At 37.5% G+C, this 16,149-nt stretch overlaps 2 protein-coding genes across 3 annotated transcripts in view; one reads left to right on the top strand and one right to left on the bottom strand.

Annotated features, from left to right (window-relative positions):
* The window catches only part of LOC146483451 (DNA mismatch repair protein Msh2-like), a 36,806-nt gene extending 33,336 nt beyond the window's left edge, over positions 1-3,470 (bottom strand). Inside the window, exons 1-4 of the mRNA XM_085105654.1 lie at positions 3,313-3,470; positions 3,184-3,233; positions 3,017-3,052; positions 997-1,084 (exon numbers count right to left, since the gene is read on the bottom strand). Coding sequence (XP_084961780.1) covers positions 997-1,084; positions 3,017-3,052; positions 3,184-3,233; positions 3,313-3,346 — 208 coding nt within the window. The 5' untranslated portion in view covers positions 3,347-3,470. The remainder of the gene's footprint in view (positions 1-996; positions 1,085-3,016; positions 3,053-3,183; positions 3,234-3,312) is intronic.
* LOC146483450 (centrosomal protein 43-like) lies at positions 3,391-16,046 on the top strand. 2 transcript variants are annotated; one of them, XM_085105689.1, is made up of 15 exons: positions 3,391-3,598; positions 4,635-4,688; positions 4,954-5,008; positions 5,151-5,239; positions 5,791-5,916; positions 6,838-6,921; positions 8,247-8,303; positions 9,358-9,515; positions 10,116-10,184; positions 10,370-10,404; positions 11,021-11,149; positions 11,969-12,037; positions 12,925-13,000; positions 13,093-13,156; positions 13,823-16,046. In XM_085105689.1, the coding sequence occupies exons 1-15, from the start codon at positions 3,518-3,520 to the stop codon at positions 13,907-13,909; spliced, it is 1,233 nt and encodes a 410-aa protein (XP_084961815.1). In that variant the 5' UTR covers positions 3,391-3,517; the 3' UTR covers positions 13,910-16,046. The 2 variants fall into 2 exon arrangements, with proteins under 2 accessions (XP_084961815.1, XP_084961816.1); XM_085105690.1 differs by lacking the exon at positions 8,247-8,303 and having other exon boundaries at positions 3,401-3,598.
* The last annotated feature ends 103 nt before the right edge of the window (positions 16,047-16,149 follow it).

Raw genomic sequence — 16,149 nt, 5'->3', positions numbered from 1 at the left:
AGTCCTCCGAGTGTCAAATGGTGCAATTACTGTGTTATTTCTTTTAGATGTTTAACCCTTTCATCCTCAAAACTTACAGTGTAAGTCAACTAGCATCTAAAGGTTAAACTAAAAGGTTAAGTTAGTTGATCACAAAAAAGTACTGTCTAACTGATTTCTTTTACAAACACACTTAATACTGTAAGTTATACCAACACCTCATTACTAAGGACAGTTTTCTAGGTCATGGCCAACAAAATTAAGCTGCTGACAATTATGCAGGCTGTAAAGGTGGACACTTTTTTTCAGTACATATGTACATATAACTAAATGTAAGTAAACCCTTTATGCCCAATGTTATGATCAGCATCAAGTTTCTCATAACAGTTGTACTATTCTAACATTATTTTTCAAACATACAGGGCCTGGTTGTTCGAAAGCTGATTAACGCTAATCTACAAATTATAAGTTAATCTTGAAGGTTTTCATCTTGTTTGTGAAAATGGTTTCAAAGGCTTATTTCAAATAAAAGTCTAAGTGAAAACTGTGGGACAAAAATATTTTGGAAGGATCAGCCAGTGTATTGATTAGTAATTAAACTGGTATCAAAGTTCACATTAAGCCAAGAATAGCTTAATTTGGGCTTTGAATAACTGGGTCGTGGTCATGATAGCCTGTGCGCAAGCTCTCTGTTAGGTCAGCCATGAAAGGATTTGAGGTGAGCGAAGCAAGCCGTGAGAGAATTGGGGTGCTGCCCCAATCCTCTCGTGGCTCGCTTCGCTCGCCTCAAATCCTTTTGTGGCTGACCTAACAGAGAGCATGCTCACAGGCTATGGTCATGAGAATTAAGGAAATGATCACCAAAAAAATATCCTGATGTTTACACAGATTCTCCAAACTAGTACCATAACAAATATATAGAGAATAATGAGGAGAATATATATGTTGATAACAGGGCTTCGTTAAGGGTTAATAATGGGGTTTGATCATATTGCAGCTGTTCATTTCTAGCAATACCTGAACCAAGATATTTAACTACACTTGTTGTCTTGAAAACCTCTTTAGCTGCAAACATTGCATCAGGTCCATGAACAGTATAATAGTCCTGTTAATAGAGGCAGAGAAAAATTGAGAGTACATGTGCAGTACACATAGATTCATTCTACAATGAACAATTGACCATAAAAATCACACAGAATGTAAGGGAACATACTGTGATGCTGTGATGTAAGTTTAGTGTGAAACTAAGTATACTGGGACAACAGACCCAAAGTTCACTTACACTTTTCAACATGGTCTGTACTTATACATGTACCTACACTGTACTCACTTTTTCACTCAAAGTACTATCGGGCAGAGTGGGGTGGGGGGGGGGGGATTCCCACATAAAAGTGATGGGGATAATCACAAATTTTGAAAAGAAACCCTAAAAAGTATCAGTCAGAATTCTGTTTTGTAGGCATGGTCCAAACAATTTTCAACCCCTAAGAGGTACCAAAATTAGTTGACTGACATTTACTTTCTCTCATATTTTTCGGCTCAATACCCCAAAAAGGTACCGCCTTACCTCTGATGGAAGTCATTTTAGATTAAAGCACCCTAAGGGGTACCAAAGCACAAATTTTAACCCCTAAACGGTACAACAATTACCCCTGTCACTTTTATATGGGAGTCCTTCCCCCCCCCCCCCCCCCCCACATCTGAGACAAAATAACTGGATAATACTCAGAATTCTTATCAGAAGGCGGGACCCGGGTACCAGTACCAGGGTGCGCAACAGTCAATACCTGCCTACTTTCAAACTGAACATAAAGAAATTCACTTCAAGTGTAATTTTCTGCCCAGCTACTCTCCTATACGTGCCTCCCTACTTCAAAACTTAGTGAAACCCCTGAATACTGTAACTTGAGTGCCAAAAACAGCAATTCATGAACAGTAAGGTTTCTAGGGAAAGGGAATCAATGTAATCTGTGGGGGTGATAATTTGACAGTCAGTCCTCACACGCCCGATAATCTGTGGAGTAGCCTGCTGGGTAATCAGCAGTAGACCTGGGCTTCAATGTTTTCCACTTGTCCATATTAAAAGCTTAGCTAGGCTTGATGGATTGAGACAGTATTTTCAGATCATGGAGTAGTAGATTGTTTGGGTTACTGTAAAAATCTCTTGCTGAGTCTAGCACAAGAGGATACTGTATAAGGAGAGTTAATCAACACTGGGCATCCTATGTTCCACAGAGGAACATTCATGGCCAAAGTCATGTCAAATTCAGTCAAGTAAAAATGGACCTTAAGGATAGTCCTACTTTTGCTACTGTGCATAATAATGTTCTGCATATCTCGGGATGGTCCGAGGAAAGTCGGGTATCTTAACGGTGGTGCATACTAAAACAGAGATATTTTTGCGTGGGTTATAACTATGCAGGATAAGAAGATCTCGGCAAGAGTTATTGGAATCCAAAAAGAAAATTGGGGGTAACCGCACATTTTTTGGAGATAATTAAGCTTCGATTTGGGGAAAAATGCCATGCATTGTTTGTATTTTAGTGCTTTTTACAATATTATTGTTGCTTAATTATCTCCGAAAAATGTGCGGTTACCCTCAATTTTCTTTTTGGATTTCAATAGCCCTTGCAAGGATCTGCTTATCCCACATAGTCACAAACTGCGCAAAAACACCTCTGTATATAAATCAGGAGTCATCATTCTTAAGTTAGAATTGAAAGGAGAATTATTAATTATGCATGATTTATTTATTTTTATGCATTAGTTTTTGAGCCATGTCCTATTGAATTAAAACTTCAACTTGCCCCAAGGAGATTGATTGTCTCTCACGCATGAGAGGAACTGGGAGGAGGGGGAGGGGGGCATTTGACTTCTGCCAAAATCTTGCATTGTGGTGGCATCTCACTATACCTTAGCATGGCCGGGGAGAGACCCAGAGGTGGATGGGAGATATTATGAGGAGATATTAAAGGCCAGAATAGTTTGCATTCTACAGTGTGATCTAGAGTTATAAAACATATCAAGCTTATCTTACCGCGCGATCGAACACACGAAAAGTTGTTTCTGGTTTCTATAAAACAGAAAGAAAAGCAAGGAACCACAATGAGGGAGAAAGACAAAGAAGGAACCATACAATATAGATGATAGAGTGCGAGGCTTGATCGATGTCAAACACCACGCAAACACTGCAGAGTTTCATACCTGGGGTAAAGATCGATAAAACGCCAGAAAGCCTTGCTCTGCCGCTCCATCTGCAAATGCAAATAAAAATTTATGCAACGCACTGCAAAAATGGGATAATGAAAGGCAGCTGCATTCACTTGTTCCTACCTAGAGAAAACTGTTGGCAAGGTTGTACAGCCATGGCCGATGGAAGCTTCTCGTCGATTTACGAATATGGCGGTCAATCAAAACACACACGTGAGGCACAAATTTGGCGGGCATCCGGGATCTGGTAAGCCGATGAATATTTTCGGACATTTTCGTAAATTTCCGTAACGACCTCGGAAAAGCCTGGGGACGCGAAAAATTCAAAATGTCGGCGGAAGAGGATACAGAATTGAGGGATATGGTGGCCCAAACTTTAGAAAGTAAAGGCGTTCTCGGCAAAATCAGGGTAGGAAAGTATGCATCTTTGAATAACGTAGAAGGGGGCTTTAAAATGATAGTAATCAAAGAAATTGTTATCATTCATTGACCCGATTTATAGTCTATTGAAACCTACACCGAAATCTGTCATGGCGAAAATATTTGTTAATTTTCTTGACTGATTTCCCCTCTACTAAATTTTTCATTATCGTTTCTTATATAATGAAATAACGTTTTATTTCGTTGCTTTCTGATATCCAATTTTAGAGGAGAAATAACTCTTTGAGCGGCTTTCACTGTTTACTCGTTCTTCTGTGTTTATTTTAATTTTCTTTTTCGTTTCAGAAAGGTTGGGATTCGGTGAATATTTATAATTTGTAATTTCACTCTTAATTTGTCACTAGCAACTTATAAATTACCGATAATTGTTCTTTGTAAATAAATAGGTTACTTGGAAGGCTACAATATAAATGTTTTAAACAAACGAGTTCCTGGCCTTTATACCCAAAGAATAACTATACTGAACTGCAGTTGTTTCCCATATTAATTTTATATGTTTTGCAATAGTAAAGGACAGATTAATTTTGCTGATTTTATCAACCAATCAGCTCACATTATAACCTACACGCAGACAGTCAGTGATAAACATTTTTCATCTATTGTTCAGTGCAGTAATGGTTGAGAGCAAGTGCTTTTCTAATTTTTCAAAAGTTGCTATTAAATACACCAGGTCCCATCTTACCCCTGTTCAATGTTGGACAGTGCTGAAGGCATGTGTCTCCATACCAAGTTTGATAAAACTTCCTAACAACATTGCCTGGTGGGAGAGGGAGAGAAACATAATTATGTTGCTGGATGTTGAACAGATTGTCACTTGTTGTAGTTTAGGCACTATATTGAAGTCCAAAGGACAGATTGATTTTATTGATTAATCAACCAATCAGCTAAAATTATAACATACAGGTAGCCAGTCAGTGATAATTCATAAACAGTAATTTCTTACCCATTGTTCAATGCAGTAAATAGACTGTTAATGGACTATTTGTTTCTTCCTTTTTCTTAAGGCCCAGCTGAGAGCAAGTGTTTTTCTAGCTTTAGAGGAGCAGGACGGAGCAGAGGTTGGTATCTTTAATGCCATTAATTTTTGTACTGGGCAGAATGGAACTGCTATTCACAGTAAATGTTCCATAAATTTCAAAAGTAAAAAGACTGTTTTGTAGCTTAGCAAAACTCTATCTAAGATAATTTATATGTAATTTATGTTTTGAAATAAGCCATCCCTGAGTCCTGCAATCAGATACGACCCATGAGGACTTAGCAGAACTTTTGTGGTAATGAGCAAACTTGTAACTCGATATTAGAAGCATCTTTTACTTCTTTCAGGGTAAAATCCCACTTATGAATCCTGATCTGAAGAAGTTTTTAAGCACCAGTGAAGGTCAGTATGTTGTCTACCAATTCAAGATAAAGCTTGCAAATTATCTTCTCTGATTTGCAAAAGGAAAGTCGGCGAGTTGGCTCCCTGTTTGTAACATTAATTTTCAATGCCATCAAACTACTTTTTGCTTCTTGTTTCCTAGGTCGCCTTGTGACTGGATTGGTCAGAGAGTTCTTGGAGTATTTTGATCTGGATTTCACCATTGCTGTATTTGATCCTGAGACTAATTTTGTAAGTCAAAGCAAATGTACATTAATACCAGGCAACCAGCAGCAAATGATTTTCTTGCTGCCTACAGAGGATGAGTTGCCACTTACTAAGTTCACACTGATTTTCTCTAAGGCCTCTTTAGACTAATAGCTCTTTCTGCTTACTAGTCCTATTAAAATTGTTTCCTTTGAGTTACGTATTACATTAAGCATTTTCAGAGGGTTTATAGTCATGTTATATGTACTGCAATCTCCTTATATTGAACCCCTTATTATCTCGAATAGAAGGTCATTTCCTTTAGCAAGCGTTGCTCCGTGACCAGCAGTGTCTCTAGGCACATGCACCAGGATTCCATGTGCTCACAGAATATACAAATAGTTCTATTATACTGTGCTAAAAACTGATCTACATTATTTTAGAAAATAAAGAAAATGTGATTTTTTTTCTTTGTTTTATTGAGAGGTGGATGACAGTCAAATTTAATAAGATTACACAGATGAAAGAATGAACACTGATTGTTTCTGTTAAGAGCCCTGATCATAATTACCGGTATATTGCTTTTTCCTTGTTAGAGTGACAAATATCCTGGAAGGAACAACCTTGCTAGAGACCTCAAGTTGCATAATATTGACAGCACATCCCACAACCCCCTACTAGCTGAAGTTGTTAAGAGACTTTCACCAAGCACCAATGGCGAGGTATGTTCTACATACATGTAAATGTAAATAATAAGGCTCATGTAATACAATGGCATTAGCAGATTGATTCCTCCAATGTTGACCCTTTGCTTTCAGCTTTCCTTCTACAAGCATTTACCTTCAACAATAATTAAGCCAATATTAAAGGACTGAGAGCATATAATGTAGTTTCTTCTTCTCTTCTCTTTTCTTCTTATTTTCCACTTACAATGTATATAAATTTTACTTTCACACAGTCAATGGAAAACACTTCATGTCAGTTTCAGTTTCAGTTTATTGACTTGCCTCACAAACATACACACACACAAGTATGATATTAACAAAACAATAACAAGGCAAGGTAGCCCGAGGAAGCTAATAAGGCTTATGTAACGAACTACCTTGGATAATTCGAATGTTAAAAATACTGACTTGATAAGTCTGTCATCGGTAGGACTATCTATCTTGATATATAAATATATCTGGTTTTACTTAATAATTCTTTCACAATAGGTTACGGCATTAAGCTAGGGAAATTGAAGGGGTGCCTGGAAAAAAGCCCCAAGTGACTTCTGATAAATTGCTAGATTCTCCTCCCAAATTTCCATGCATTCGCTTGAGAAACAAAAGGAGAATTTGATCCTTCGTCAAAAGTCACTTAGGGCCTTATTTCACGCACCCCTTCAATTCTTAGTCTTCTTAGTCTAATAGCCTAATTAGCCCAATTCTTCTTAGTCTAATAGCCTATATCAGACTAGGTACGGCTACACAAAGGCTATTATTTTAAGCACAAAGAATATCCCAGGTGATTAGAAGGAAATTACTATTTGTGTGGTAACTGATACCAACAGAACAATATATTGTAATAATATTTAACAATCTTCTGATTTGGAATTTAAGTTGCCCTAAGTACACTGTGTCTACTTTTGATATTAATACAAGATTTCAAAGGAGGCAATTGTCACTTCACCAAGAAACAGTGCAGCTGACAGCCCAAGAACCTCAAGCCCACCCAATGTAAACAAGGTTGGTACAAGAAACACTAAATAAATGGTATATTCGTCTGTGACTACTCTGCCTAGAACTATGCCATTTTTGAAATTATTATTCCATGTTTTTGTGCACTATGTAGAAAATCAATTATTTTAAAGTTTTGAGCTCTTTACACTTGATTGAGAAGAAATACTGTATATGAAACACCAGGCCCCAGTTGTTCAAAGGCCGGATAACTTTATCCTCTGGATAAGGCACTCTTCAGCGTCTAAAATATATTAAATGTTGTCCAAGGTTTTCGTACACTCCCCAACTGAGCTCTGGTTAGGGTGTGCATATTCGCTTGTGCACGAGGAAATACTGAAATCTTTGCACAGATTGAAACTGTCGGATAGTGACTTATCCACTGGATAAAGTTATCCAGCCTTTGAACAACTGGGACCAGGAAGATTTTTCCATCCAATTCCAAACACGAAGAAGTCAGTTGACGTTGGATATCATTTCTCAAACCATAAATAACTCTTTTAGAAATTTGAACAAAAGTTCACCAAATTTTGGGATAATTAAAATTACATTTCCAAACCTCCTTCACAGTGGTGAATTCCTTTCTTTTCTCTTCATAAATAAATTATAATTGCAGTAATAACTAAGTTTGAGAAAAATGGATCACAGGCTTTTGAATGCAGTACAAACTTCAAGCATGTTAAATTTCCATCAGCTGATGAACAGTTTTCTAACCCTTAAAGAAATATAATTTATTATTAAACCCATATAACCTATGGCTTAATCCTAAACGTGTACTTTAAGTAAAATTTAACATATTATTTGGTCCTTAATTGACCTTAATACTGGAAATTAGTGTGCAACCTGATATAAAAAACTAATTGAAAACCAACTGCTTTTAGAAACAGTTTATGTCACATTATAAACTGTTAATGACAATTCTTAATAAATTACTCGACAGGTACATGTGATATACATGTATCAGGGGCACTCATCGAGGACATTTAATCAGAAAACTTAAAATATTGTCTCAAGTGTTCCAGATCATTATTTTTATCGTCTTTTAAAAGGCAATTTTGTGTATTAAAACTAACTAAAAAACTAACTTTTGCATTTTTAATGTAATATTTGCCCCTCTGAAAAGGAAAAAGATTAATTAGTTTTTCAGCATTTTGAAAGTTTGAGGTGACCTTTCAATGAAGGAAATGAACAGAACCACTGGTTGCCCCTGATATAATGCATGAACTTTGTTTTATGTAATCTGATAAAAGAGTAAAAGATATAGTTGTATTAAATGTATGCTGGCTATTTTAAAGCTTTAAAGACTCACAGAAATAAAACATTCTTTGTTGAAGGTTGACGATGGAGGCGTTGATGGTTATAGTTCAGACAGTGCAACTGATGATAGCAGGGTACATTTAAATAAATAAATACATAAATAAATAATAAAACTTCTCTCTGAGCAAGCTAAGTATTCTAATTTAATTATTGTTCATTCCACAGAAAAAGCTTAAGTTATTAACTAAATGAAATTATTAAACTCAACTAGATCAAAGCTTATAATAATGATAATTATTATCATGGAGTTCGTAAACATTTTAACTTATTGTTTTTCTTTAATTATAATAAAATTATTAAAATATATTTTTAATACCTGCAGTCTTTGTACATCATCAGTTAAAGTATTAATTCATATATATATAGTATAAATGCAGAGCAGTAGCCTAACAGTCAGAGCTCTTAAAGAAATACTGTAAAATTCCAAGCGTAAACCGCTCCAAGAAATATTAAGCCCATCTAATGTGAAATACAAGTAGATACGGCATCCACCAATAGCACTGGCTAAGCAGCATCTGCTTTGGCTGTGCAATCCAATAATGTGGTGACAGTGTCTGTTATGGCGGCTGCACTTTGGGAGCTTGAAATAAGGCCCCAAATTATCTTAAGTATCCTTCCTTAATAATCCCTCCCAAATATAGGGGGCTTGGTTTCTAAAGAAACAGTGGTGCTGCACCTGTGGGGAGTAGAAATGAATGTTTGGTTTCACCAACAGAGTAAGTTGATTAAGGTAAATTGGCCAGCGTAAAGAGATTTGAGTGCTGACATTTTGAACATTAGCCCTTTGTCAGAGCGAATCGCTCTGTCCCTCTGATGAAGGGCTAGCACTCAAAACACCAGCACTTGAATCCCTTTATGATGGTCAAATTACCTCATCAACGCAGATGATAAGACCAAAAATTTGTTCCCATGTACTGCTTGGGTTACCTATCGTATACTTTGTACTAGGCCATTAGCTTTTTTTTTCTTCAATGTTACTAATTTCACAAGAATTTGACTACCTTCTAAAATTATCATTCTGAGGGTTTTTGCTTTTGAGCTAGAGATTCCACTAAACTTAAGTTTTTACCAGCAATGTTTTTGTGAATGAAATTCATGTATTCCTCTTTTTGCTGGTGTTGTGATCAGCCCTCTAGTCCTGGTAGACCAAGCAAGATTCCACAAAGAGTGAGAGATGAAAGATCCAGCAAATCAGAGAAAAGCCAAGACTCATTCCATGAAAAACTGAATTCCAGTAAAGAGCAGAACTCATTGACAGATTCCCGAAAGGACAAAAGTGGGATAAGGTACACATTTGCATCTTACAATGTACATATTTTTAGTAACATTTACGTCTTCTCAGAGTAGACTTATTCCAAATTTGAACTTGAATGAATTGAATTTGATTCTTTGTGGCCATGCAGATATGATCTCAAGAAGACTGCGCATACATGACTTTGAAGAGCATAGAGCATACCCGACCTATGTCGCATTTCAGAACTCTTTTTGTTTATGTTTATGGGGAAGTTGTTTGTTTTTCTTATCACAAAACAAGGTGCAAAGCAGCAGATTAAACATCTGAGCAACATTTTCTGAACGAATAGGCCATTTCCAAGTTGCTGTGAACCTAATTGTGAATGCAAGGCTAAGTGCAAAGTTTTTATTCTGAAAATTAGTTTCCATTCACATGCAAACAAAACTAATCTTTATTTGAAAAGCTTTGCACTTAGCCTTGCTTTCATAATGAGGTTCACACCAACTTGGAAATGGCCTATTCACATGCAGAAACTCAGGCGACTCTGAGCTAAAGCATCATAGAGCGATCCGAAAGGCGACGTAGGTCTTAATAATTATTATCCACTGAGCCCTTCATTTTTTCTTTATTCTTTCTTTATACTTGATTGCAGAAGCCCAGATGTAACCATTGGTAGTGATGATGGAGAGGATATATTTGCCGACCTTCCATCAAAAACAAAGTGAGTAACAACTTTTGTTAATACTTGCAGGAGTAGTGTTAATCCATGGCTAACAGTGTACAAAGGCAGACGTGATGGGTGATCTGAGTTCCACACTTCTCTTTGAGTGAAAGCTTTGAAAAGTTTTTATTCCACAGTTAGCATTTTAAATTTTTCTCTCACGTTTAATTTCATTTTTGTTACAGAGAGACTGAGAAGAAGGGATTGTCATTGGAAACAGGTAGGGACTTATGAAAGGGAGAAAGTGTACATGTGGTTCTAAATGTCTTTAGTATACATGAAAAGAAATATTATGCCTACAGCCTGTACATGCACCTTTTTTTTTTAACAATTTTTATTTGCATACATGCACCTTTGTAGTTCGAAACTCTGTTCCCTCCCCACACAAATTGTTTTTCTTGAGTACGCTGTTTGTGGGGTGAGTTGTAGCTAAATTTACAAGTGTTCCTGAAGTAACATTACACTCTACTGCTCATCATTACGAAAAGATGATCTTAAATATTGAAAGAACTAGTAATCAGAAGGTCATACAGGCTGTAGGTTTGACTCGCCTTGGGAGTTCAGAGCTTGGGTTTTGCCTGTGTCAGTAACTGAAAAAATACATCTACCATCATAAATAGTTTAAGTTAGAATAGATGTGATGGTATATTTTAAGCCTGGTGAATGAATGGGAATGGTGTATTATTCAGTACTATTCGGATGATCTGAACTAGTGATCGGAAGGTCTTAGGTTCGACTCCTGATAGGGGCACTCAGATTTCCTTTTTCTAAGTGTGCCCACCTCACTTGCTGAATTATTACACCATTCTCATATTGTAAGTTGTTTTCTTTTTAAGCGTCTAAGCCTGCTGCTGGTGGGCTGTCGTCTCTTAAGGGTGCCCCGTCTCTTGGCAACAGCAGCCTGGGCACATTGAAAGGAGTGCCGCCATTACCGGGCGTTAGCAATAACAACAACAAAAGTAGAGGTGAGTCAAGGAAGAGAAAAGTGAATGTCACCGTGAGATTTTTCGTTAATGCATATTTGAAGGGCTTGGTGCATGAAAGACCTGTAGCGCATTTTGTATCTTCCTTCGAGAAATCACGCACTGTGGTAAAATAACGAAATATCGAGGAAAAAATACGTTTTATGCCGACATACAGTCGACTCCCGATAAATCGAACCTTCAAGGGAAAGTGAAAAAGGTTCGAGTTATCGGGAGTTCGAGTTATCGAGGGTAAATTATATAGAAAATGACCTGAAAGGAAAGAAAATTGGCTCGAGTTAGCGCGAGTTTCGAGTTAAAGAGGGTTCGAGTTATCGGGAGTCGACTGTAAATAGATTAAGTCAAGAACTAAATGTTGTTTTAGCTCAGATTCACCAGATTTTTTTCCTTTAACTCTCTTTCATCCGTTGCTTTAAACTTCCTATGCAACAAAAACCTATGATTATGGGCAAGATTTCTGTTGTTATTACTAAATGCAGCACAAAGCAGAGGATAAAACATTGGAGCTGCAACGTTCCCTGAAGGAATTGAAGGCCACGTGAGTCTGAACCAAAACAAGAAAAAGCAATCTAAACTGCGCAATAAGCCCTTCATTTAGTTTACAACAGTCTGTAACTCTATTTATAGTTCATTTATGCCAAGTACTTTCATTAAAAAGATCACTTTGACCGTTTTGGCCCACATGTAGGGGATTCAAAATTCTTTCTGGTTCAGGTTAAGATTATGTTCAGTTTTTGAGAGTTGAGAGGGCGAGGTTTACAAAGTTATTTGCTTACACTGTGGTTTGTCTTTCATTTCCAGAAGTTACGAAATCACCCAACTGGCAGGACCTAGCTGACATTGACAACAAGATCAGCAAACTTGGATTTGGTAAGTACAGCATACTGAGGGTTAGATTGTCAAGATATAGAGTCCACATGGACCCTTTATTAAGGACCCCTTAATTAAAAACCAGTAAATGAAAAACGTATTTCGATCAACGCTACTGTAGCACGTTTCGAAAGTTTTTTTTTTTTTTTTTTCGTTGTTATTCCGGTTATAAACCCCCTCGGATATAAGCCCCTCCGTTTATAAGCCCAACTTAAACCCCTTAAGAAGTTGTATAAGCCCAGGGTTTATAAGCGGCAGTTTACGGTATTTTAAATTTAGGATAAGGCAGGGGGTGCTTATTCGTGGGGGAGATGCCTTTTTAATTTTTGTGCGAACTGTGGCCAGATGGTAGATATTTACAGTAGTTTTGTAATAAAACGTTCGCGCATAAACCATAACGGGGGTATCTGTGTTCCGCAAAGGTGCTTGTGTAGCTCTATTAAATAGCAGCACAGTTACCTGTGGTATTCGTAATTATTTTCCTTAAGTTGGTTCGACAAACATGTTCACAAAACGGCACGTTTAAAGGCCTATCAATTGTGGAAAAACCAAGAAAGATTGTGATAGGAAGTCAAGGGCTGTTCAAGTTGCTGTGAATCAACGACGAGTGTAAAACAATGACGAACACTAGCCGAGAAAAAAGACAGATGATGATGGTTATATGACCACGTTCACTAGTCTTCCATTCGTACGGCTTTTTTTTAATCTGCAGTATTGCAATATGATCATGTGATCACCATTTTATTGACCTCGTGATCACCTAGATTGTCACTTCTTTCATCACCACACGTCGTCAGCGAAGATCTTCCCTTTTCGCCCGAAATGGCGAAATTAATTATTGTAGTGTTTGCGCCTTATTTATTTTTTTCACTTGCTTCATTTACCAGATATTCCAGATGAAGAGAAAAATGGCGAGGCACCAGATTACAATGATGATTACGAGGATGACTTTAACCCAACAAGGTACAAATGTCAGTTGATTTTGCCCTAATGAATCCATGGCACTGCTTTTTCGTGGCCTTAAAATGCTCATTTGCACACTTTTTTTTTAACAGTGACATGAGCATTCCAGAAGACATTGATGAACAGCTGTCACTCAGCAGTTTCCACAGCGGCAAGGTTCGTTGTTTTTCTTCAGGCCTTTGTTTCTCCAGCCTTCCGCTGGATCCCGACAAGCGAGCGGCAGTTAGCACCACACACTTAGAAAGCGCGGGAAAATGGTTTTTCTTTTCTCTGATCATAAGCGCCTGTGGTTTCGCAACGCTCTGTATTTGTATCAATCAATCTTTGCTTGCCCAATTAATATTTTTCATTTACTTAGAAACTTAATTGATGTAAATGGCTCAATGGAACAGGAGCTCTCAGCAAACCCTTGTGAACTTTACGAGGAGAGCCCCCGTTAGAACGCTGACACCACATGTATAATATCACAACATATGGCTGAATTAAAAAAGAAATGATGTCTTTACATTAACATTTTAAGTAGAACTAGCAGTTACGTTTGAAGATACTTTTTAACACCTTTTTTGAATACACTAAGTGATCTAGAGTAAATTATGGACGCTAGGAAGTTGTTCCAAATTCGACGTCCGTTTAATTTGGTGGAATATTTTTTATAGTTTGTAACAAGTGTACTTTTTCTTGTATCGTTTAGAGGAAAAAATATCGGAGCCTTGCTGTTATTTTCAGTCGTGGACTCAGCCCTGATCACAATATCCCAAATTTGCCCAAATAAAAGTCACCCTAGATTCATCCTGCTAACTGTGCCATGTATTCTTCGTTTAGCTGGATGACCTTCTCACCACAGACCGGACAGTGTCCCAAGCCAGTGTCGCAGATCTCGACTTTGCAGAAGATATCTTGAACTTTTGAGATTGAAACAATTACCAGAAAAACCTGTCGGTCCTGTGGCATGGCTTTATAGTGTGTGTTTAGTGTTAATAATGTTTTGTATTATATACTATATTTTAGTTTCCCACGCAGCCGCTCTTTGTGCCGTCACGCAACGCTCCTCTCCATTTTGCGTGACGACACAAAGAACGGCTGTGTGGAAAACTAACGATACACGTGTACTTGGAGATATTTTAACTGTAAATTAGGTATATGGAGTTTTATTGAGGTTTAATCTTGAGATCTCGAATTGTCGCACGAAACAGCATCAAAGTATTGCAGTTAGTTTTCCGGGAGTGAACTATTATTTTAGTAAAGCAAGAGAAATTGCTTTTGCTTCAAGTAAGCGACAAGTGTTACCTCCTAATAATATTATTTATTCAACAAGGAGATTAGGTTAGGCTCGGTTCAAACGTTGAACTTTTCTTGTGCCGCGCATAATGTGAATGAGCAAGAGACAGCCTCGTTCTCAGGCCTCAAGGAACCGGGCTTGTCTATGGAGGCTTGGTGCCGAGCGCGATAGTACGTCTTCCCGATCTGCTAAAAAAAATGGGTGACGTCACATTTGACCGCGTGCCAAGAAAGACTGGTGACGAGGTTGAGGAAAAGTTATTGTTTTTGCTAATTTACAGTGACTTGGTTTGGCACATGTAAAGTTGGACGTCTGAACAGGGCCGTAATCTTTTTTATTTTATTTCGTACGTAGTACATAGTTAATTTAAAGACTGGTTTTGAAACCTTGCATGGCAACAATGGTGCTGCAATTTATGTTGGAAGGGCCGCGACTGTGAACAATCCTTTGTTTTACGTTCACAGTATAGTTAAATATCTTAAGGAACTTTTTTTTTTTTTTTTTTTTTTGCTTTTGGTAAGTTGCTCCAGCACATTTCAAAATCTATCATTGTTTGTTCACGGTCAAGGCCAAAAATGATAACAAAAAGCTTGTCAGGCTTCATAACCATTGCTTTTTATTAACTATGTTTAGTACAACGAAGAAGACATGAATAAGATTGATTTACGTACAATTGTAAAAGACAAGTCACTTGTAGAACTCATCAGGCATTTATATTTATTACCAAGCCAATGATGATTACTTCAAAGAAAGTTTATTTCATTTATTCATTCATGACAATTCTGCGAATAGAAAAAAAACTTTGTCACGAAAGATGCCCGCTCGTAATCTTTTCCCTTCAAGGTCCTGTTCGAACTAATCCACACGTATGCCTTTTTTTCTGTCCTCTCACACTTAAACGACGGTAAACGGAAATCTTAAAAAAAGAAAGAAAAAGGGGTATCTCAAAAACGCCAATGTCATGAATAGAGTACTAATGCATGTATACTTGACTAAGAAACTGAGAAATTTCTATCAACCGCGTCTTTTTATTTAGCAGCCATGTGTGATATTGTGTACCTCAAAAGATGACGCAAAAAGGTTAAATGTATCTTTGGCTGGTTTTGGGTGTGAATATTTCAATGCATCATTTTGTAATCAATTTCCAGTCCCCAGTTTCGACGGCCAAAAGCGCTCCAGTGGACCCAAAGCATTTTATCCCGTTTTCTAGAGAATAATACTGAGCAATTCAAACTTTCATGATTTAAAAACACAGTGCAGACGTGGCATTACAGGACACTTACTCGCAACACTTGATGCAAAGGCAAACGTTGTGACGAAATGCAAAATCGTATTTGCTCCTCGGACTCAAATTTACCATCCACAATCAATGTTGCATATGCGCACAAACCGGGCAACAATTTTTTGCGTAGGCCAGCCTTACCGCCAATTTCCCTGCGTTGTGTAGTGCTGGGCCCATGATCCAACAGTGGTGAAGAAATTTCGCCCATTAAATGAGTCTACGGAATTCATACGCGTCGAAACACTGAACTTAATCCGCTGTGACATGTTAATTAAAAGAATCGAAAATCTCTCTTCATCTGCCGCTGATGCGCCTCAAAGCACTCATTCCATATTGAAAATGTATTTTGTACATAATCTACCTATCAATTGTATATTGCTGGTCTGTGTACTATGTAGACACGAGTGACATGTCTCAGGTGGCAACGGGCAAACGGATTCTTGTGTCGTGAAAAAAAAAAATAGAAATAAAACAATTTTTGTGAAGGCCTGTTGTACGGGCGTAGGACTTCGTAAACTGTCTTCCCTGTCCTCTTTAAAGGCTGGAATATAGCGTTCGTTCAGCAGATTCTCCAATTTTAAAAACAAT

The sequence above is a fragment of the Pavona decussata genome, unplaced genomic scaffold (assembly GCF_977016875.1).
Source record: "Pavona decussata unplaced genomic scaffold, jaPavDecu1.1 SCAFFOLD_38, whole genome shotgun sequence".
In the NCBI taxonomy this organism is placed as follows: domain Eukaryota; kingdom Metazoa; phylum Cnidaria; class Anthozoa; order Scleractinia; family Agariciidae; genus Pavona; species Pavona decussata.
The sequence above is the reverse complement of the archived record's forward strand: the minus strand, read 5'-3'. Positions and strand labels throughout refer to the sequence as shown.

Bases quoted from the DNA above. Each gene is read 5' to 3' on its own strand.
- LOC146483450 (XM_085105689.1), top strand. From the start codon at position 3,518: ATGTCGGCGGAAGAGGATACAGAATTGAGGGATATGGTGGCCCAAACT. The intron at 8,304-9,357 runs GTACATTTAAAT...TGTTGTGATCAG, and splicing joins GTGCAACTGATGATAGCAGG to CCCTCTAGTCCTGGTAGACC. The intron at 13,157-13,822 runs GTTCGTTGTTTT...TTCTTCGTTTAG, and splicing joins GCAGTTTCCACAGCGGCAAG to CTGGATGACCTTCTCACCAC.